Source organism: Oryctolagus cuniculus, chromosome 2, assembly GCF_964237555.1.
Source record: "Oryctolagus cuniculus chromosome 2, mOryCun1.1, whole genome shotgun sequence".
Lineage (NCBI taxonomy): Eukaryota > Metazoa > Chordata > Mammalia > Lagomorpha > Leporidae > Oryctolagus > Oryctolagus cuniculus.
In genome coordinates, this window is record NC_091433.1 from 10,808,478 (window position 1) to 10,829,734 (window position 21,257).

General features: G+C 47.0%; 1 protein-coding gene and 1 pseudogene across 2 annotated transcripts in view; one reads left to right on the top strand and one right to left on the bottom strand.

Moving 5' to 3' along the window:
• Positions 1–13,168: 13,168 nt before the first annotated feature.
• The window catches only part of CD38 (CD38 molecule), a 53,725-nt gene continuing 45,636 nt past the window's right edge, over positions 13,169–21,257 (top strand). The window contains exons 1-2 of one of the 2 annotated variants that reach the window (XM_008274042.4): positions 13,169–13,584; positions 13,854–14,097. In XM_008274042.4, the coding sequence (XP_008272264.2) occupies positions 13,871–14,097 (227 nt within the window). In that variant the 5' untranslated portion in view covers positions 13,169–13,584; positions 13,854–13,870. 2 annotated transcript variants of the gene reach the window in all.
• Positions 14,189–21,257, bottom strand: part of LOC127490356 (tripartite motif-containing protein 5-like) — a 9,215-nt pseudogene continuing 2,146 nt past the window's right edge.

Consider the following 21,257-nt stretch of genomic DNA (forward strand, 5'->3'; position numbering starts at 1 on the left):
CTAGAATATATTTTAATTCCCAGTTATTTTTCACTTTTGTTTTTTCTTCTAGTATCAAGAATCGTGTTTTCACAGGAGTGAGAATTTAGCCTAGTGGTTAAGGCCCCTGAATCTCGTGTCAGGGTGCCTGGTTTTGATTCCTGACTGAGGCTTCTGACTCCAGCCCCTGGGAGGCTTGGTGATCTCTCAAGTAACTGCATTCCTACCACTCATTTGGGAGTCCTGGATTGATTTCCTGGTTCCTGGCTCTGGGCTCTGCCCAACCCTGGCTGTGGGGTATTTGGGAGGAGAAACAATAGACGGGAACTCTCATTCTTTCTTTCTCTCCTTCCCCACCAGAAATAATAAAAGATAAGAAAAAAGAATAGCACTGTCATTCAAATTTCTGAAATTTATTGCAAGAAAATCATGAGGGTTGCTCCCAGGGAATTATCTTAAGGATGTTATCACACAAAACCTTAGAAAAGTTCAAAATAAGAATAATGATTAAATAAACTATGCAATGATAATACTGTGGAGGATTAGAAGCTCTTAAAATGCTATTTATGGAGAATATCTAAAGACACAGTAAATATCTATCATAAATAAGTTAAAATCCTATGATACAAATTCTGTGAAAAACCACATATATATAATATGCCAAATAATAAATATTACTACTATCTATGTCTGATTGATAAAGTTATGAGTAGCTTTATTTTTTCTTGTAATTCTCACATTTTTCAAAATATATGTGAGCATAAAGTTATTATTTTTAGAGCTTGTTGTTTTTCAAGAATGGCTATCCTTCTGAAATATGAATTTGAACTTTGCTTTGACTATTAATTACTTAGTAAAATCAGTGGAATTTGACAATTTCTTAGAGTGAGAAAAATTTATTTTCAGAAAATGAAACAAAGCAAAATAACAAAGATGTCCTGCAGTAGGCAAATGGGTAAACTGAGGTACACGCTCAGCAGTCAAATATTCAGTGCTAAAAAGAACTGAGTTATCAAGTGGTTCAAAGATGTGCAAGACCCTTAATTGCATGTTGCTAAAGGAAAGAATCCCATCTGAAAGGCATACCTAATTTTGTGATTCCAATGACGTTCTGGAAAAGATAAAACCATGGAGACAGTAAAAAGGTCAGAGGTTGCCTGAGGTTAGACAGGAGGGAGGGGTGGGTGGGCTAACCTTGCGGCAACAAGCCTGTTCTGTCTGACCCTGTACTGGTGGACAGAGGTGCTGCTACCTTTGTCAAGGGGTAGATAGTGCCAGCAATGAGCTGTAAATGATCAGCTTTGAAAGATGTGTGTGGGGCCGGGGGTGCAGGTGTGAACCCTCAGTCTGCTGCTCAACTGCTGTGAAGCTAAAACCCCTCCAAGAATTGGAGAAGAGAGCTCCATGAATCACCCTTAATATTCCGCCATTTCTACTGCAGGGGACTTGGTGATGCCCAAGACGGACTTCCAGAGAAAGAAGAAAATAAAAACAAAGGAGATGCAAAGGACTCTAAAAATTAAAGTTTATTTTTTTTAGGAAAGCAAAATAGTAAGGGATACGCTCTATCCATACATTTAATGAATCCTATTTGGGGCTTTCTTCTGAGTTTTCTTGCTCATTTGCTTTGTGTTTTACTTGCCCAGAAGGGTGCTGGGTTGAAAAAGCATTGCCCAGATGACTCTTGGATCTTTGAGAATGTGTTCCTCCTCCAGGCTGAGATATTTGACTTTCAGCTTCTTTGTGATAGAACATAAGAATGGAAAGCATAAGAGTCCCAGGGAGTCGAGCAAGCATCTTATGAGAAAATCTGTTGAGAACCCGTTGGCTCCCACTGGTGCTCTGGGTTAGTTTGAAACGCATACATGCACAGGGTGACTAATACACAAACTCTGCCTGCGTGTTATGAGTGGGCTGCTCTTGACATCACTGAGTGTGACCTTCTGTTGTTTTTGAGCGTTTGCATCTACTGTCACCCCTTTTCTGGGGATGAGGCCCTGGTTTTCCTCTGGGAAACTTCCCCTAACTGCACTCCCAGCCCACGCGGGTCTCCACCCCCAAGATCAGACTGCAGCACACAGCTCAGACCTGATCTTATCAGGGCAGCCACTGTGACTGCTTGGAAATGGGCTCAACCAGACACAATGGCAAGGATTTCCTTCAACAGACAGCGTGTGGTGTGTGTGTGCGGGTAGGTAGAAGGGCATACGTTCAGCGAGGGGCAGCACAACGTGGAAGAGCATGCTTTCAAGAGTCCACTGCATGGATGGGAGTCTCAGCTCTGTAGTCCACTACCAACTAGCGAGGGTTCCCTGGGCAAGTCACTCTTCTTCCCAGGCCTCAGAAATATAATCTGAAGGAACAGTCCATATTAAAAACGTGGCCAAAATATTTGCCTTCAAGGACAGATGTAGCCTGCAGCCGCGTGAGAAAAAGAGGTTGCAGTGTCTGGCCAAGGAGCATCTCAGACTAGTACATGACGCACGGGGCTTCTGCCCCCGCTCCCTGAGTGTCCTCCAGGCTTCTCACGTACATCTCAGACTTGACCTTGCCCAGTCTCCACGTTGTACCCTCTCTTGGCTTCCGTCCCCTTCATCTTCTCAGGTCTCTACCCAGATGCCTCCTCGCAGCAGCACCTTCTTTGGTCCTCTGTTCAAAGTCGCACCTTCCCCTCATCCTTACTCCATCCCCCACTTAGCTTCTTAGTCCTCATCACCACTTCCCTTGTGCTATGGTTTACTTATCTATCTTGTCTATCATTTTGTTTTAAATATTTATTTGAAAGACAGAGTACAGAGAGAGAGAGAGAGAGATTCCATCTGCTGGTTCACTCCCCAAATGGCAACCAACAGCTGGAGCTGGGCTGGCCCAGGAGCTTCTTCCAGGTCTCCTACATGGGTGTGGGGGCCCCAAGTACTTGGACCATCTTCCTCTGCTTTCTCAGGTGTGTTAGCAGGCGCTGGATTGGAAGTGGAGCAACCGGGACTCGAACTGGTGCTCATATGGATGCTGGTGCTGCAGGCTGGCCCCCTATCTTGTCTATTATTTATCTGTACCTCAATTAGAATATAAACTCTGCAGGGCTGAATTTTCTGAACTGAGATCCTAAAATCATCCATGGGACACAGTGGAGCTCAGTGAATGGCTAGTGACTGAGTGGATGAGTAAATGAATGAAAGAGAAAAGGTTGGCACTCAGGTATGGGATCGCAATAGTTTTGCAGTGCTAATTAGGTATCGGGCACTTGGTAGTCACCGGGGACATTGTGAGGCAAAGACTTCTTTGGTATTCATCTAGTGAGGGAGGGAAGTGAGGCTGAGGAAAGTGTAGGGTACAAATGGAACCTGCCCTGGTGTTACCGCAAACAATGATGGGACTGCTCGTTGCATCAATGCCAATACTCAAAAGACAAGAGTTGATGCAAAGAAATCAGTTTAATTCTAGGAATTGGCAACTTGAGAGAATGTACCTTGACAAAGTCCATCTCAGTTTTTAAGTTAACAGGAGAGCTTTTGGAGAGAGCCAAAAGAGAAAGGAAACTGAGGGTCAGGGATGAAGGGGACAGTGGATAGGGTCAGGGCCAGCTGCTAAAGGGCTGGTCGGAGTTTCTGTGGTTATTTTCAGTTTGCAGACATAAATCCCATCCTCCAGTTATGCTGACCAGAGTCGGATGACTTTGCAACTTCAGCCAATTTTCTCAAGGCTGTAATTCCCAAACAAGCATGATTAGTCTGTTAAGTCAAATCTCAGCTTGATCAGTCCCAAAGTTAGAAGTCAGTTTCTGTAAGGCAGAATGGAGCCATTTGAGCTGTGGCTCCAATAGGAGCTCCTAGTCCAGGACTGTGAAAGACATCCCAGAGGTAGGGCATCTAAGAGGTCGGCTGAAGGAGCAGGCGGAGTAAATGACCAGGTAAAGGTGGTGGAACACGGGAGAGCTGGGAATCCTGAGCTTGCTAGGCCAGGGGAGGCTGTGGCCGGGAGGCTCTGCTCAGATGAAGTAAACAAGCAAGCCTACGAGGACGAGCCCGCAGCCCAAGTGAATGAAAAGCATTTCGAGGCATTCCGCCAAGCCCTATTTATTCTTGTCTCATTGAAAAGTGCAGAAAAAAAAGTAGTGAATACAAGATTCTGCCTAGCTCAGTTTCAGGATGTGGGAGGCAGAACTATGCAGCTCTCCTCTTCATGCACCTGCTAGGAAGAAAAAAAAAAAAAAGAAAGAAAAAGGTCACAGGCTGGGGATGTGTTTAACATGGCTGAGTGCCTTCCTGTTGTTCTTGATCCTTACTCTCTGTTTCACTTCTCTTCTGGTGATGTTAATCTGATTTGAGGGGACAAAAAACATGTGGAGGGGAGACAAACACCTCTTTAAAAGGAAAGCAGGCCAGCCTCAAGCTTTTTAGACACTGAGTCCCTTCATGGCAGCCATGGGCCCACTCCCCAGAGCATGTTTCTGGAGTTCCCCTCTGGACCACAAATCCTCTTCAAGGACTGTCTGTCAACTCCAGGCCTCTGATTCCCCGTCTGTAGCACAGGACTCAGAAAATCCTTACCCAATGGCAGTGTTGGGGGGGTGCGGTTCACAAAGTACTCGGTACTCAAAGATGTTAGCGATTATTGTTGAAGGAGGAAAGCAGAATTCTGTGACTTACGGTAGAGTCTCCACTTCTCCCTTGAACGCTGCACTCCACTCCTCAGCAAGTGAACAACAGATGCTTCTTGCCAGCTGGGCTCCGGCTGATGAAGACCCTGGGTCTACCGGGAGAAGCTAAGCCAACTGAAGTTGAGTTTGCTGTGGGAGTTTGCATTCTGCAGGCATAGCCTGAGTGCTGGCCACACAGGAGCATTGTTCTGCTGCTGGGACACCGTGAACTTGGTACTTCTGGTGAACAAAGCCAGGCAACTGCCTTAGTCTTGTGGACTGATCCTCTAGTGGGAAGACTGAGAGAACGGCACCCCAATTTTTAGAGGCGTCACTAGGAAAACTGTCTTTGCTTGACAGGTACACTCACACATAGTCACTGAAAGTCTGAGACCAAGGGGAATGTATGAGATGTTCAGGCCCAGAGAGCACACTGAGATAGAGAGAGTTGACATTGGAGACTAGGCTCTGATGTTTTAGGAGACATGACCCAGTAGGGACCATGCATACAAAGTGAAGTGGAAAGAACACACTTTCAAACACATACACACATGCTATTAATTATATTTTATTTATTATAGCCACTTCTGGAGTTATTAAAGATTATAAAATAGCCTGGGAAGAAAGATACCAAAATGTTAATGATAGTTGGATTAGAGTTTCAGAAGACAGAAGGAACATTTTCCTTCTTCCCTCTATTCAATTTCCTTTTTTTTTTAAATAAATGTCTGTGATTTTTAAACAAGATTATTTATTTATTTATTTGAAAATCAGAAATACAGAGAGAGAATGAGAGGGAGAGAAAGAGAGAGAGAGAGAGAGTGAGCGAGCTTATTCTGGGTCTCTCACATGGGTGCAGAAGCCCAAGTACTTGGTTCATCATCCACTACTTTCCCAAGCATATTAGCATGGAGTTGGATCAAAGTGGAGCCCTGCGATTTGAACCAGTGCCCATATGGTATGCCAGCACCGCAGGCAAAGTTTAACCTTCTATGCTACAGTACCGGCCCCTCTATTTTCAATTTCTAAAGCATGATTGCATGATTTGAGTAATTTAAAAATGATGAGCAGAGTTGATGAAAGAAATAAGAGAGCTTGGAACTCTAAGACCACTGTTTCCATTAGCCAGTCGTGTGGCCTGGAGACAGTCGCTCTTCAGCTCCCCAGACATCTCACCCCTGCCCTGGTGGTCTCCTGCAGTTCTGTCAGTTCTGTTTGTTTCTTTTTTCTTTTTTTTTTCTTTAAATTTATTTGACAGGTAGAGTTAGACAGTGAGAGAGAGAGACAGAGCGAAAGGTCTTCCTTCCGTTGGTTCACTCCCCAAATGGCCGCCACAGCTGGTGCTGTTTGCCGATCCGAAGCCAGGAGCCAGGTGCTTCCTCCTGGTCTCTCATGCGGGTGCAGGGGCCCAAGCACCTGGGCCATCCTCCACTGCCTTCCTGGGCCACAGCAAAGAGCTGGACTGGAAGAGGAGCAACCGGGACTAGAACCCGGCACCCATATGGGATGCCGGTGCAGCAGGCAGAGGATTAACCAAGTGAGCCATGGTGCCAGCCCTGCAGTTCTGTTTCAATGCCAGTCTCCTCAACCCTCTGCAAACCTTGCTTGTCCTTCAGCGGCCTGATGTGTCATGTCTTCTCAAAGCCTTGGGAAAAACTTGTATTTTGATCTTTCCCCTGGGCACTATTTGTGCAGATTTGTTGAATGTTGTTAAGGATCAGCCAGCTGGGTTCTCTACATTACCTGATTGAAGCCTTAAAAAAATGAGGTCCACAGATATTTTTAAGCCCATCCTATGAAAGAGGAACTTGTTGTTTAGAAAAATTTTGTGATTTTTCTCAAGTGGCAGAGCCCTCCCTGCTCCACCTGACCACAGAGCCAGTGCCCTTAACATTTCTGTGACTCACAAATTCCCCCAGGCTGGTTTACTTCCGTGCCCTCAGCTTCTAACCTAGTGCTTGGCATGTGCCAGGTCCTTAATAGTTGTTGTATGAATGTATACCAGAATATGTTAATTTTATTTTTGAAGTTTTATTTCATTTTACTTATTTGAGAGAGAGAGAGAGAGAGAGAGAGAGAGAGAAACACACTCCCATTCAGTGGTTCACTCCTCAGATGCCCACAACAGCTGAGAAGTCATGAGTCCAGGAAGTCAATCCAGGTCTCTCACACAGGGGCGGGAAACCAGTGAGCTGAGCCATCACCTCTACCTCCCAGGGTTTGCTCTGGCAGGAAGTTAGAGTCAGCCGGAGCCAGGTGCTCAGAGGCGGGAGACAGGTGTCTTAACAACTTGAGCATTAGGCTAAATGTAACCATGTGCAAATAAGTCCACAATATCAGTCACCATGTGGTGAGTGTCTAGCCTGTGCTAGGTGTGTGCATCATCTCCATTAATCCTCACTATGACTTGGTGAGTAGGCATTGCATTCATTCCTTTTATAGATGAGAAAACAGAGACTTAGAAACGTAGGTGTCTGACTTGCAATCACACCACAGAAATATGGTGTGGAAGGAGGACCGGCTTCTTTTTGGACAACTGTAATCTTCTCCAAGGACATCTCATTCTCTTTGATATTTGTAGCTGAGCATTTTACTTGCAGAAAGATAAAACACAAACAGAGTGTCCACTAATCGAGTGAGTTACCAGAAGGAAAGGTTTCCAGAGTTCTTTAGTGTTTATTTTGCTATATTTGCTATATTTATGAAAACGAGGAACTAAATGTGAAGAACCTTAAAAATCAAACCAAGATGGAGTGACCTAAGCCAATAACATTAAAAACAAGGAGTTACTTTTGCCCCAAATAAAATTAAAGTTTAAAAATTATAGCCCTAAACTTTTTCCCCCAAAGCTAACATTAAGTGCAGCTATAAAAATAAGGGGCCCTATGCTTAGCTAGCTGCGACACTTGTGCCTAGCTGTGCTAAGACCTAACCCAGTTTGTATACCTCCTAATACTCAAATAACGGTGTGGGAAGCGGGACGCCACTCTCCCACCAGGGGAACAAAGGGAGCGAGATGTCGTCCCCCTCAGGGTGAACAAGATGACGCTGACAGGGAAAGGAAATGCTGAAGAAGTAAACAACAAAATGGTGATGAGGTGCATGCCTCCCATGTGATCCCATAGCTGATTGGACAGAAGACGCATGCCCTTCACATGATCAGCTCACGGATTGGACTGCTGTGTGCATGCCTCCCATGTGATCCCGTAGCTGATTGGATAGAAGACGCATGCCCTTCACATGATCAGCTCACAGATTGGACTGCTGTGTGCATGGCCTCCCATGTGATCCCGTAGCTGATTGGATAGAAGACGCATGCCCTTCACATGATCAGCTCACGGATTGGACTGCTGTGTGCATGGCCTCCCATGTGATCCCATAGCTGATTGGACAGAAGACGCATGCCCTTCACATGATCAGCTCACGGATTGGACTGCTGTGTGCATGGACTCTATAGTGCTTTTGATTGGTCGCTGCGGGTATATAAACCGTGTGGCTTTGTGCTGGGGGTGCTCTCTGGACTCCCGAGTTCAGGAGGCCCGTCTGCGCAGACGCCGAATAAATCCTTTTGCTTTTGCATCAGCTGGTCTGGACTCTGAGTCTTTGGGGTGTGCCTCTCTATGTGTTACCATCCTCACTCCGAGGGTCTAACAAATGCTGGAGTTTTTGCTATATTTATGAAGCATTTGCTATATTTATGAAAATGAGGAACTAAATGCTGGAGTTTCCCCAGAAGCCCTGCTGATTATCAGAAGTGAAGACAAAGCACACTGAACTTGTCGCCGTGTGAGAGTCGAGAATTCTGCATCCTCAGGCACTGGTATATGTTCGCTAGCTGGTATCACCTCTTCAGTAGGCAACAGCTTTCTGAACTTTATTTTATTTTATTTTTCTTACTGTTTCTAAATTTTTAAGTGTCTCTATTCTCTGACCCAGGAAATCTACTTTTTGGAGAATGGATGTACTTGGACATGTGAAAAATATGTCAGGGTCAAGTGTTTATTTATTTATTTATTGCAGCATTTCATGTTGTAACAAAGGAGAGGACAAACTGTATGTCCATTGGTATGGTTCTGTTTGACTTAACCATGGTAAGCTACCCAGTAGAATACTAGAAGGCATTGTAAAAGAATTAAGTGCAGCAGTATGTGCGGATATGGAAAGTCTCCAGTACACATCACTACCTGAACAAGCCAGGTGTTCAACAGGACAAGCCCACTGCTACAATCTTATGAAACAGTGAAGATCTGTGTGCATGTGTGTGTACGTGCGGGGATGGGTGGGTGTGAGTGTGGGTGTGTGGGGTGTATATATAAGCTGCTCAAGAGAGGAGTCTGAAGAAGGAGGAAGAATCATTGTCTACACCTATCATTTTGGTCTATTGACTTTTTTTTTTTTTTAAAAAAAGATTTATTTATTTATTTGAAAGGCAGAGTTACAGAGAGGCAAAGGCAGAGGGAGAGAGAGGTCTTTCATCTGCTAGTTCACTCCCCAGATGGCTGCAATGGCCAGAGCTGAGCCAATCCAAAGTCAGGAGCCAGGAGCTTCTTCTGGGTCTCCCATATGGGTGCAGGGGCCCAAGGACGCGGGCCGTCTTCTACTGCTTTCCCAGGCCATAGCAGAGAGCTGGATCGGAAGTAGAGCAGCCAGTCTTGAACAGGCACCCATATGGGATGCTGGCACTGCAGGCAGCTTTACCTGCTATGCTACAGCGCCGGCCGTTCGACTACTGACTTTCACTCAGTGTGTATTAATTCTATTTGTTGTTTTCAAAGATACCCTTTTTAAAGCTGATTCTGGAGAAAGTCTTCCATGTTTTGTTTTACAAGTCAGAAGGAGGTATGAAAGCCTTGTTACACAGTAACTGATTGTGAACCTTGAGCTATAGATAACAGGAAATAATGTTTTTCCCAGAAAAAGGGGTGGGAGATGGCAGTGGACACAGAAAGGTCAGAAGTCAGGAAATGAACAGAGAGGGAAATCCAGCTTTCTCTTTCCATTTCCACATTGTTTAGACGTGGGATTTTGAGAACTCTGAATCCCGTTCTCTATTTCTCAGAAAGGGTGGGTTAGGGGATGCCACAAATACCATCCTGGTTTGTTACTCATTTCCTCTGTTAAACCAGTGGTTCCGGATACCAACCTGAGTCCCAGGACACTATAGGAAAAGAAATTGGAATTGCTGATGGTCTATTCCTGAGCAAACTCCTTTGAGGAGGGAGTGCCTAGAAGAAATTCTCAGAAGGTACCTCGCTTGGGTGGTCCAGACCAGAGCCTCAGGGGTCTGTATTGTCCCAGGATACAGACGGGCAGCCATTGTTCAGTTAGAGTGTACGACCTGGGAACCTGCCCCAAGGTTGGTGTGGCTTTCTCAGGAAGTGGCACGGAGCAGAGACCTCATGGACAAGAGTTACCAGCGTAAGCACGGCCTCTACGAAGACCCAGAGGCAGGGGGAGGGGGAGAGACAGTGACATGGACAGTGGGACTGGCATGTGGTAGGGGTTGAGGACAGAGGTGCCTGTGAAGATGGGAGCAGACAGGGGCTGACACACTGCTCGCTGTGTCCAGAGCCAGTGGGAAATGTTAGGGAATCCGAGTGATGTTTTACGTTACATCTTCCCAAAGGGGGGCTGGAATGCAAGCCCATGCCTCTGACTGTGGTGAGAGCGTGAGTGAAGGAGGGAAGAGTGAGGTTTGAAGGAGAATGCTGGGTAAGAAAGAGGCTAGGTTTCTCTCCGACCTGGTGATGATGAAAAGATTGAAAAAGATGTTGAATGAGGCCGGCGCCGCGGCTCACTAGGCTAATCCTCCGCCTAGCGGCGCCGGCACACCGGGTTCTAGTCCCGGTCGGGGCGCCGGATTCTGTCCCGGTTGCCCCTCTTCCAGGCCAGCTCTCTGCTGTGGCCAGGGAGTGCAGTGGAGGATGGCCCAGGTGCTTGGGCCCTGCACCCCATGGGAGACCAGGAAAAGCACCTGGCTCCTGGCTCCTGCCATCGGATCAGCGCGGTGCGCCGGCCGCAGCGCGCTGGCCGCGGCGGCCATTGGAGGGTGAACCAACGGCAAAGGAAGACCTTTCTCTCTGTCTCTCTCTCACTGTCCACTCTGCCTGTCAAAAAAAAAAAAAAAAAAAAAAAAAAAAAAAAAAAAAAAAAGATGTTGAATGAATAATTTGCAGGCAGTAGGAGCCAACTGCCTACTGGATATGTGGGATGTGGGAGAGGGATGAGTAATTGAAGGCTTGGAAGTTTCCAGCTTGAGCAACTCAGGGGACACGGGCTCTTTTTATGGAAATGCAGAAGTCGAGAAAAGGAGCTGGGGGCAGGTGTAGCCAGTGCCCACAGCACCAGTCAGAACGAAGGGGATGCAGTGTGTGCCTTTGAGGCAGCAGATGATGGCTCAAGTACTTGGGTCCCTGCCAGCCATGTGGGAGACCCAGATGGAGTTCCCGGCTTCTGGCTTTGGCTTGGCCCAGCACTGGCTGTTGTGATTCTTTGGGGAGTGAATCAGTGGACAAAAGATTGATCTCTCCCTCTTTCTCTTCCCAAATACATAAACAGACAAATCTTAAGACAGAGAGAGAGAGAGAGAGAGAGAGAGAGAGAGAGAGAGGAGCCAGTTTGAAGGAGGAAGAGAAACGGTTGTGCTCTGGACGCAGTGAGTTTGCATTGTGTGTGAAAGCACTCGGTGGGGAGATGTCTGTGTTCTCCAGCAACCCGTTGGCCCCATCAGGGCCTCTCAGCCCTGAGCGCTCTTGCTTTTCCCCTGCCTCTCATTGGTGTCAGTGTCTGTGGACCATAGGTGCCATGGAGCATTATTAAAATCCATCCTTGCTTCAACTTTCAGCTCGCTGGGCTTTCTTCTGCTGCGCTGTACTTACCCAGTGTTAAGGACTGAATGGTGTGTCCCCACATCCTCTCTCTCCCTGGCCAAATCCATGTATTCTGAAGCCCTAACCCCCGGGACCTCAGCAAGTGGCTCTTCTTGGAGATAGGGACATTGCCTTTAGAGAGATAATTAAATTACACTGAAGTCATTAAGGCAGGCTCCAATTCAACACTACTGCTGTTCCTATCAAAGATGGGGAATTTGGATACAGCAGGATCATGGGAAGACACAGGGAGAAGACAGTCATTCCTATACCAAGAATAAATGCTTCAGGAGAAATCCACCGTGCTGACACCTTGACCTTGGCCTGCTAGTCTCCAGATCCACCCGGCAATGTGTTCTGTTCCTTAACCTCCTAGTTCATAGTATTTTGTTATGGCAGCCTCAGGGTATGAGTACACCCAGCACCCCCCAACCCCAACAAATCCAACTCTTGTCTACTGTTGCCCTTCTGTGTGAGCAGTGAGAGTGGTTGGGCGCCGTCGCTGACTGGCCTTTCTCTAAACTCATCCCCACTCAATGACACGCTTAGATACTTCATTTCCCCATCTCCCTTGCCCGCCCCATCTCCTTCTAACTCCACCAGCAGCCCAGCCACTTGTAGAAGACAACCTTTCTTCTCATTTCATGAGGAGACACTCAGAAGAGAACACGCACTTGTCACCATCACCAACACCACTAACCTGCCGCCCCCTCAGGCCACGTCCTCCACCTTTCTTCCACGCGGTGGTGGAGCTCCTGCCACAGCCTGACCTTGCAGTCTTCCTCCCACCCACACCCACATGTGAGCTTTCTTCTTTAGCAGGTGCGCTCCCCCGCTTGATCACTTGTTGTCTGCCTACTGGATCATCCGTCATCCATCCAGCAAACATAACAGAGATCTCATCTCGGAACGAAGCAGTCTCTCTAGACTCAACCAGTGTCCTCGACCTGTGACTTGATTTCTCTCTCCTTTTGTCAGAAAAAGTCTTCCCACATGTAAAATGCCCCCCGCTTCACCCACCCCGCGTTTTCTTCTAACGTGCACTCTCGAATCTACTCTGGGCAGCTGTCCTCCTAGTTCCTCATGTCAGTGGCATCAGTAACTCCCATGTCACCCTCCCTCTCGACTCGGGGTCACCCGTCCCACTTCCGCTTGCTGTGGCTCCCTCATCTTCCTGACTATGCTCGGCTTCTTGTCCCTTCCTCCCTATGCTCCTGGCCAAAGTCCTCATAACTGCTGCCCCTCTTCCCACCCTTATGCTCTAATGATGTATTCTCAAGGAGAAAGCCAGACTGGATCCTTAAAATGTCATGTCACAAAAAGTCACTCAAGGACCTTGAATGGGTTAAAATGAAACACAGGGTCCAGAGCCTTAGCCAATCTGGCCTCCTGCTGGGCTCTGCGGTACTCTCCTCTCCTCTCTCCCACAGCCCTGCAGTCTAGCTACCAGGACCTTGCAACTCGACACAGGCTGTTCTGCCCCAGCGCCTCTGCACCTGCTCATTTCCTCTGCCCGAACACATTCGCCCCAAGGAAGAGTCTAGTGGCTTGATCCTTATGTACCTTAAAGTGTCTGTCGTATTGTCACAGCTGTTGAGAAGGGAGACAGGAAAAGCCGTGGGGTTACTTACTGAACGCCATCTAGAGTTTAGTAACTGCTGTCCATATCTAGCCCCTGAGTATCACAGGGAGCAGACCGTCACCATTACACTTAGCTGAGAGCAGCCATGTACTAGGCAGTGTGCTAAACGTGTTGTAAACATAAAACTCAGTCCTCTACGGACCCTGCAAAGGAGGTACTGCTTCCAACCGCTTCCTTTAGAGGAAGAACTAACTTGCTCTATGTCACCCGGCTAGAGTTTAGTTACCGAATGCCGCTTGTTAGAGGGAGTCAGACTGAAAACTGAGCCTTGAAAGGTGGCTGATCAGACACTGTGGAAGCTGGAAGGCAGAGGGGACACATTCCTTCCCAGGCGGCGGTCACTGCGTGGACGTGGGGACACAGCTGGGCAGTCAGCCCTCACACTGTCCAGGAAGCAGTCGCGGCGAAATTACCAAGTTGATCCAAGAGAGTTGGCGGGGAGCCTCGGGATGCAGGTGTGTCGGCGGGTATCGCCCAGGTGAACGGGGCCTGGCTCCAGCGGCTCAGGAGTCTGGATGTGAGGGTTGTCAGAGTCTTCCAAGTCCCTCACACGCGTTTGGGTCCGCTCACGGAAGTTTGCAGCAGGGGGCTGAGGGTGGGGGTGGGGCGGGAGCAGCGAGCAGGCAAACGAAAGGGAAAGGAGCGGTGCGATCTCAGAACGGGGTCAGCCTCGGCTCCCTCCCCACCCCAGCGCGGCGCTCTCCTCGCCCGCTTGGCCCCGCAGAACCCGCACGGCGCGCTATGCCCGACTACGAGTTCAGCCCCGCGTCGGGGGACAGACCCCGCAGCTGGATCTCTAAGCAAGTCCTGATCGTCCTCGGCGTGTGTCTCCCGGTGATTTTGGCCCTGGCGATCTGGGTGGGAGTCCTGACCTGGCGCCAGAGCTCCATGGGCGCCACCGACCACGTCTCTGCGATCGTCCTGGGGCGATGCCTCACCTACACACGGAACATGCACCCGGAGCTGAGGTGAGGCTGGCCACGAAGGCGCGCAGCGGGGCGCCTCTCTCTCTTGGGCGCGGCTGGGCATTGCTCTGGCTGGGTACCCCCGGACAACTCCTCAGGCTGGGCCCCTCGCGGGCGCAGCCGCCTGGATTGCCTGCACTCCACGTCGGCTGCGCGCCCGGGCCGAGAGCCTCTGGGCAGCGCCGAGGCGCGGGTCCCGGTTCTGCCCGCTCTAGCCAGAGCATCCGGTATTGGCGCCAAGCGCGCGGCGGAGATGCCCGCCTCCAGGGCAGGGTGCTGTGAGCCCCGCACCTGGAGGGGCCGCGGTCCACGCTGGGCGCTCACTGCCCTGCTGCCGGGACGGAAAACGCTCTCAGGACAGCGGTGGGTGTGGGTGTGGGGGTGGGGGGTGGGGAGGGACATTTTCAGTTCTGCACGGGGATTCTGTCTTTTTGTTCCGGAGTGCCCTGTTCCAGGAGCTGTCTCTCCTGGAACCTCCTGTGAGGGCGGAGGTCGTAGCAGGGCCACTGAAAGGGGTTTGTTGCTTTCTACAACATGCCACCTCGGGTCTTTTTGCGCGCGCTGAAACGCAGGTGTCCAAAGACACCGAGACCAGAGCAGGGTCAGCCTTAAACCCTGAGATATTTTTCTGATTAGGAGCATCAGCTCGGCGACTCTCTGCAGACCCTGGCACCAGCCCCGCTCCAGTCTAGAACAGGTGCAGGGTCTCTGGGACCCTCCGCCAAAGGGGGCCGCTCTCTCGACTTCCGTTCCCAGGGCTTGGTTACACCGGAGAGCTGGGTTTTGAAACTGTAGGTGAAGTAGATAAGCGGGAGGGCGATCCCCGGGAGCTGCTGGTGCACCCCCCCCCCCCCCCCCCCCCCCCCCGTCCCGCGGCGGCGCGGGAAGCGGTCCCGGGACCCAGGCGGGGGGCCTGACTCCACAGGTCCCATTTGCAAATCGCTCCCGGGTTTTGCTAGGCGTCTTGCTGAGGAGCGTTAAACGATTGAAAAAGGGAAGAAGTTGAAGCATGATTTCAGGCTGCGCTTTAGGTGATCCACGAAATAAAGCGATTGAAAGTGAATTTGAAATGGTCGCAGAGGAACAAAAAGTTCTTCCTCACGTTTAGTTACTAATTCAAAAGATTCTTTTTGGTTGTTGCTCCTTTTCGGTGATTAACACTGGTGATTAAGTGGGCACATCCTTGCTGCCGGGTAGATGCACCACAGAAACAGCGTGGTTCTGTAGTGTCTGACGCGTTGCACGCTGGGTCTGAAACTCGCGTGCGTGTGCATACGTCTGTATATGTACATATGTCTGTATACACTTATTCAACATATTTACAGGTGTTTCTGTAGGTACTCACCAAAATATTAAATTAGTATTTAAACCCTACTCCAGTTAAAAACGAATGAACAAGCTACGGACTGTTAGTATTTGAGTGAGGCATCCAGATGTCTCAGTGACTGCACATGCGCTGATGCCCACTGAACGCTTAAAACATAGCGGCTCATTTAAGTCTTTCCTAACTTCGTAGGGTTTTTACTCTTAGTGTTGCTGTTTCATAGGTAAATGAATAGAGGTAGAAAGTTTGAGTCAAGGGCCCAGCATTTGGCTCCAGAAACTGAACTGTTCACCACCAAACTTTGCTGCCTGCATGTGTTCCACGGGGAAAGTGACCATGAAATGTGTGGCTGGTATCTAGTCGGCACTATTAATAATCGGTGCGCTAAGTCCATCAGCTGTGTAGCACAGCACGTGGTCACCGGGTCTTATGAACATGAGCCCTGGAGTCAGGAATAGATCTTGGCTGTGTCACAGAGTGACGCTGGGCAAGTCACTTAACTTCTTCACTCCCCAGTCCTGTAAAATGGAAGCATTAACGCTAGCACCTGCACATGGAGACATTTTGAGGATTAAGAGGAATAACCCTGTCAAGATAATAAGTGCTCAAAATGTTATTTTCCTGTTTTGGAAATGCGAAATCAGACACCTTTCCACTGTAATAAACATGATGAAAGCAAACCATGTAAAATGCTGTGTAGTATTAGTTTCTTTAAACCACAGTCCAGTCAATCAGCCCTTCAGTGATGGAGTTTAAGTTGTTTCTAATTTTCTACTATTATTCTCCTTTAATGTTAATACGTGCTCTTGGAGAGCTTTCGCATCAGCACATATAGATCTACCAGATTCTTTTAAAGACTCATACAATTCCATACAGGATATTACAGGGGAGATTAACCATGTCCAGTTGACAGAAAATGAGTTTGCTTTCAATGTTCAATCCTAGTTACTCATTCAACAAACACTTTTGAGCTTCTGTCATGTTCCCGGCAGTGACGGAGCTACTGATGCCTACAGTAGCAAGGGACAAAATTCCCACAGTCACGAAGCTTCCGCACCCTTGAGAGCACCGTGCGCAGTGGCCATCTTTGTTCACACAGTCTTGAGTACCCGTGGAGTGCAGCTGTAAGACAGATTTCGAGTGATGGAATTTCTGGGTCCCAAGAGAATTATGCGTATTTTAAATTTAGATACTCCCAAATTCCCTCCCAAACAGCTGTGCCATTTTGCATTCTCACCTCTATCTGTCAGAGGCTAGGCTTTCCCACCATCTCCTCACTGCTGAGTACTCTCTTAATTATGTGAAAAATACCATCTGGTTGCTTTCTGACGACCACCAAGTATAACCACCTTGTATATGTTTATTGGCCATTTCTATTTTCCGTGATTTTCTTGTTCAGATCCTCGATCGTTTCTAGTGAGTTGCTTATTTATTTCTTTTATGGGAATTCATTACATAGTTTAATAATATTCATTCACACACACGCAAATTCTTCGCAGCCACATCCCTGAAATCTTGACCCTGTGACCATGTTTTACTGGCGACACCTGGATTTGGTCATTGCCTTGAGGCAGGTTCTGCTGTGTCTCCAAGAAGAACTTCCTGCAGCCTCTAGCCTAGCAGAAAGTCCTTGAGACCTTTCTTCTCCTGCCTACCATCCCGTCCCGTGCTAAGGACACAGCAGGAGTAACCAGGGTCTCCAGAGAAACAATATAATTATATGGTGCACGATTCTGTGGCTTGGCCGGGATCAGGTAGGTGGCCTGTGACGTGTGGTATCGGCTGGGGCTGCAGACATCTGGGGAGCTGACTTGGCTGGAACCTCCCAGTTGTGTCATTTCATGTGACTCAGTGACACCTGGGCTCAGCGGAGACAGCCAGGCCACTCTCTGTCTTTTCAGGACTTCTCTCGCTCCTAGCGATCTCCCCACACCATCTCTCCCTGGCCAGCTGGGTTTCCTCAGGGCTCCTGGACTTTCAGAAGTGGGGCCAGGCAAGCTCTCTTTTGCCCTAGGGCCAGGCCTGGCATATTCTGTTGGTGGTAACAGTCCCCAGGCCAACCCAGATTCAACAGGAGGAAAAGCAGACGCCAGCCCTTGAGGGAGGCAGTGACAGGCACTCCATGTACACTTGCTGTTAGTGAGAGTTTTTGTTATGTGAGAGCTTTTGTTTTTATTTCCTTCCGTTCCTCCCCCTCTCCCCTTTGGTTACACCTGTTTCTCTATTTTATCATCTTTAATGGCTAGATTCAAAGTGATGAAACTCTAATTCAGGCCCTCCATAGTAAAACCACCTCCAGTCTGGGAGTTTTTGTTCAATGGTATATTTTGGAGATCTAGAAAACTGCCTTCGATATAATGAGTACTAAATATTTAGTTGAGTTAAATGCATTCTTGTTTGGTTTTGGATCCTAGGGGAAATGCCTCCAACTTTCCCCCATTCAGTGTGATTCTGGCTGTGGGCTTGTCAATATTGCCTTCTTTGTGTTGAGGATTATTCTTTCTATGCTCAAGTTGATTATGTTTTTTTAATCATGAAAGGTTGTTGTATTTTACCAAATGCTTTCTCTGCATCTATTGAGATAATCATATGGTTTTCTTTTTTTTTATAGACAATAAAAAAGGAAGATGAAACCTTAATAGCCTCTTTTTTAAAAAAATATTTATTTATTTGAAAGGCAGAGTCACAGAGAGGCAGAGGCAGAGGCAGAGAGAGAGAGAGAGACAGAGAGAGAGATATCTTCCATCCTCTGGTTCACTCTCCAAATGGCCACATTGGCTGGAGCTGGGCCGATCTGAAGCCAGGAGCCATGAGCTTCTTCTGGGTCTCGCATGTGGGTGCAGAGACCCAAGCACTTGGGCCATCTTCTACTGCTTTTCCAGGCCACAACAGAGAGCTGGATCAGAAGTGGAGCACCTAGGTCTCAAACTGGTGCTCATATGGGATGCTGGTACTGCAGGCAGCAGCTTTACCTGCTATGCCACAGTGTCAGCCCCCATCATATGGTTTTTATTCTTCAATTTGTTAATGTGATATCTTGCATTTACTGATTTGCATATGTTGAACCATCTCTGAATACCAGAGATACATCCCACTTGGTCCAGGAAAATGATCTTTCTGATATGTTGTTGGATTCAATTAGCTAGTATTTTGTTGAGGATTTTTGCATCTATGTTCATCAGGGATATTGGTCTATAGTTCTTCTTTGTTGCATCTTTTTCTGGTTTTGGAATTAAAGTAATGCTGAGCTTATATAAGGAGTTTGGGAGGATTTCTTCCCTTTATTTGTTTTGAATAGTTTGAGAACAATTGGAAATAGTTCTTCTTTAAAAGTTTGCTGGAATTCAGAAGTGAAAGGACTGGAATTGTAGTATAACTGGTTAAGCCTCTCCCAGCAGCACTGGCATCCCATATGGGCATCAGTTCGATTCCTGGCTGTTCCACTTCTAACCAGCTCCCTGCTAGTGCACCTGAGAAAGCAGAGGAAAATGGTTCAAGTGCTTGGGCCCCTGCCATCCACGTAGGAGACTCAGATGAAACTCCTCGTTCCTGGCTTTTGCCTGATTCTGCCTTTAAAATAACCAAAATATATCTTTAAAAAATTCAGCAGTGAAGCCATCTGGTCCCGGACTTTCTTTGTTGGGAGGGTCTTTGTAACTGATTCAATCCCCATCCTGGTTACTGATCTATTTAGGTTTTTGTGTCTTCATGGTAAATGGCATGTGTCCAGAATTCTGTCCATTTCTTCTAGATTTTCCAATCTGTTGGCTATAACCAACATATAATAATTCCTGGTGATTGTTTTTATTTCCATGACATTTGTTGTAACATCTTCTTTCTCATCTCTGATTTTATTAATTTCAATCTTCTTCTCCCCACCCCACCCACTTTTTTTGGGTTAGCTGGACCAATGGTGTATCAATTTTGTTTATTTTTTCAAAAAACTACCTCTTCATTTCACTGATATTTTATATTTTTTCCTAATTATAAAAGTGGAACATGCAAAATTCAAAAAACAATGATAGAATACAAAATCACTAAACTCTCAAGCCTCCACTAAATAGTGGAGTATACTATGGTTTAAAAGAATTCACAAATTTAAGATCCACAAAAAAAGAGACACTTCTACTCAAAACAGATGGCCTCAACATAGCTAGTTCATAGACATCATACAAGTTTCTTCTGTGATTTGATACTTCAAAAATTGCTAGGGTCACTTTTCTATTTCCTACCAGAATATATAAAATATGGTACATTGACATAGTAGGAAGCTATTTTGCATACTTGGCTTCAGGTGTTTTGAAGAAATAATTAAAGTTTGATTTGGGAGGACATTAGAAATCCTCCAAGGTTTTTTTTTTTTTTTTTTTTTGTAATTTATTTAGAAAGGAGAGAGAGAGAGAAAGAGAGAGAAGGAGGAGGAGAGAGAGAGGGAGAGAGAAAAATCTCCCTTTCATTAGTTTACTCCCCAAATGTCCACAACAGTTGGGGCTGGGCAAGGCTGAAATAAGGAGCCAGGAATTTCATCCAGGTCTCCCATGTGGGTGGCAGGGACCCGACGCCTTGTAACTATTACCTGCTGCCGCCTATGGTACACACTGACAGGAAGCTGGCATGGAAAATGCAGCCAGGACTCTGATAAATGTGGGTCTTCCAAGTGGTGATTTAATTTCATGCCACAGGTCAGCCCCTCAAGACACGTTTTTACTCATGCTTGGCCATGATCTGTATTTGACTAGATTATGTCCAAAGATTTCTTTTCTCTTATTATGACTATCAAACAAATATTATAAACTCATGTCCATTTTTGTTACTCTAAATTTAGATTACATATTGGGAAAGTCACAATAAAATTGCTTCACAGGTATCTTGGTCCCTGGGAATAAAAGTTTATTTATGAGTTTGAATTATTCACAACATCATCTAAATTGGCAGCAAGTAAATCTCCCTGAGAATTCTTCAACACCAAAGACAGAGTGAAAAATATTGTAGAAACCTGGGAGAGGTTTCAAACCAGACAGGAATGACAGAATTTTTAAAAAATACTTCTTTCCTCATTTTTTAAAAGATTTATTTATTTATTTGAAAGTCAGAGTTACATAGAGAAAGGAGAGGCAGACAGAGAGGTCTTCCATCTGCTGGTTCACTCCCCAATTGGCTGCAATGGCAGAGCTGTGCTGATCTGAAGCCAGGAGCCAGGCACTTCCTTCGGGTCTTCCCCATGGATGCAGGGGCCCAAGGACTTGGGTCATCTTTCACTGCTTTCCCAGGCCATAGCAGAGAGCTGGATCAGAAGTGGAGCAGCCATATGGGATGCTGACACTGCAGATGGAGGCTTTACCCCCTACGTCACAGCACCGGCCCCTTGATTGAGAATTACATCAAAGACAACTGCTCACATTTCGAGGACCTGCTTTCAAGTACTAATACCCTTGCATGAGGTTTTTTGAAGCTGCTTCTGCAGCCCATAGTATGGACAAGTCAGCGTACAACTGGGGCCCTTACCTTCTGTGTTCACCACATCTGGTTTTCTTCCTCTCTTCCTTTTCCTCCGTCAGCGTCTTCATGCCTGTATTCTTCTTCTGTTTTCCCAATCAATATCTCCCTGCACTGTTTTTCTTTTTCAGAAATTGAACTTGAGAAATTAGGACGCTTCTCAACACTGAAATGTTCATGGAATGGTGTCACAAATACCCATTTACTCACCTTGTAGAGTTAATTGACAATGAAATTTTGCCATCTTTTTTCCCATATTAAAGTAAATAACATGGTAGAGAGAAATAAAATACCCTGGGGGCTGGTTGTTGTGGTGCAGCAGGGTAAAGCCTCCGACTGAGAC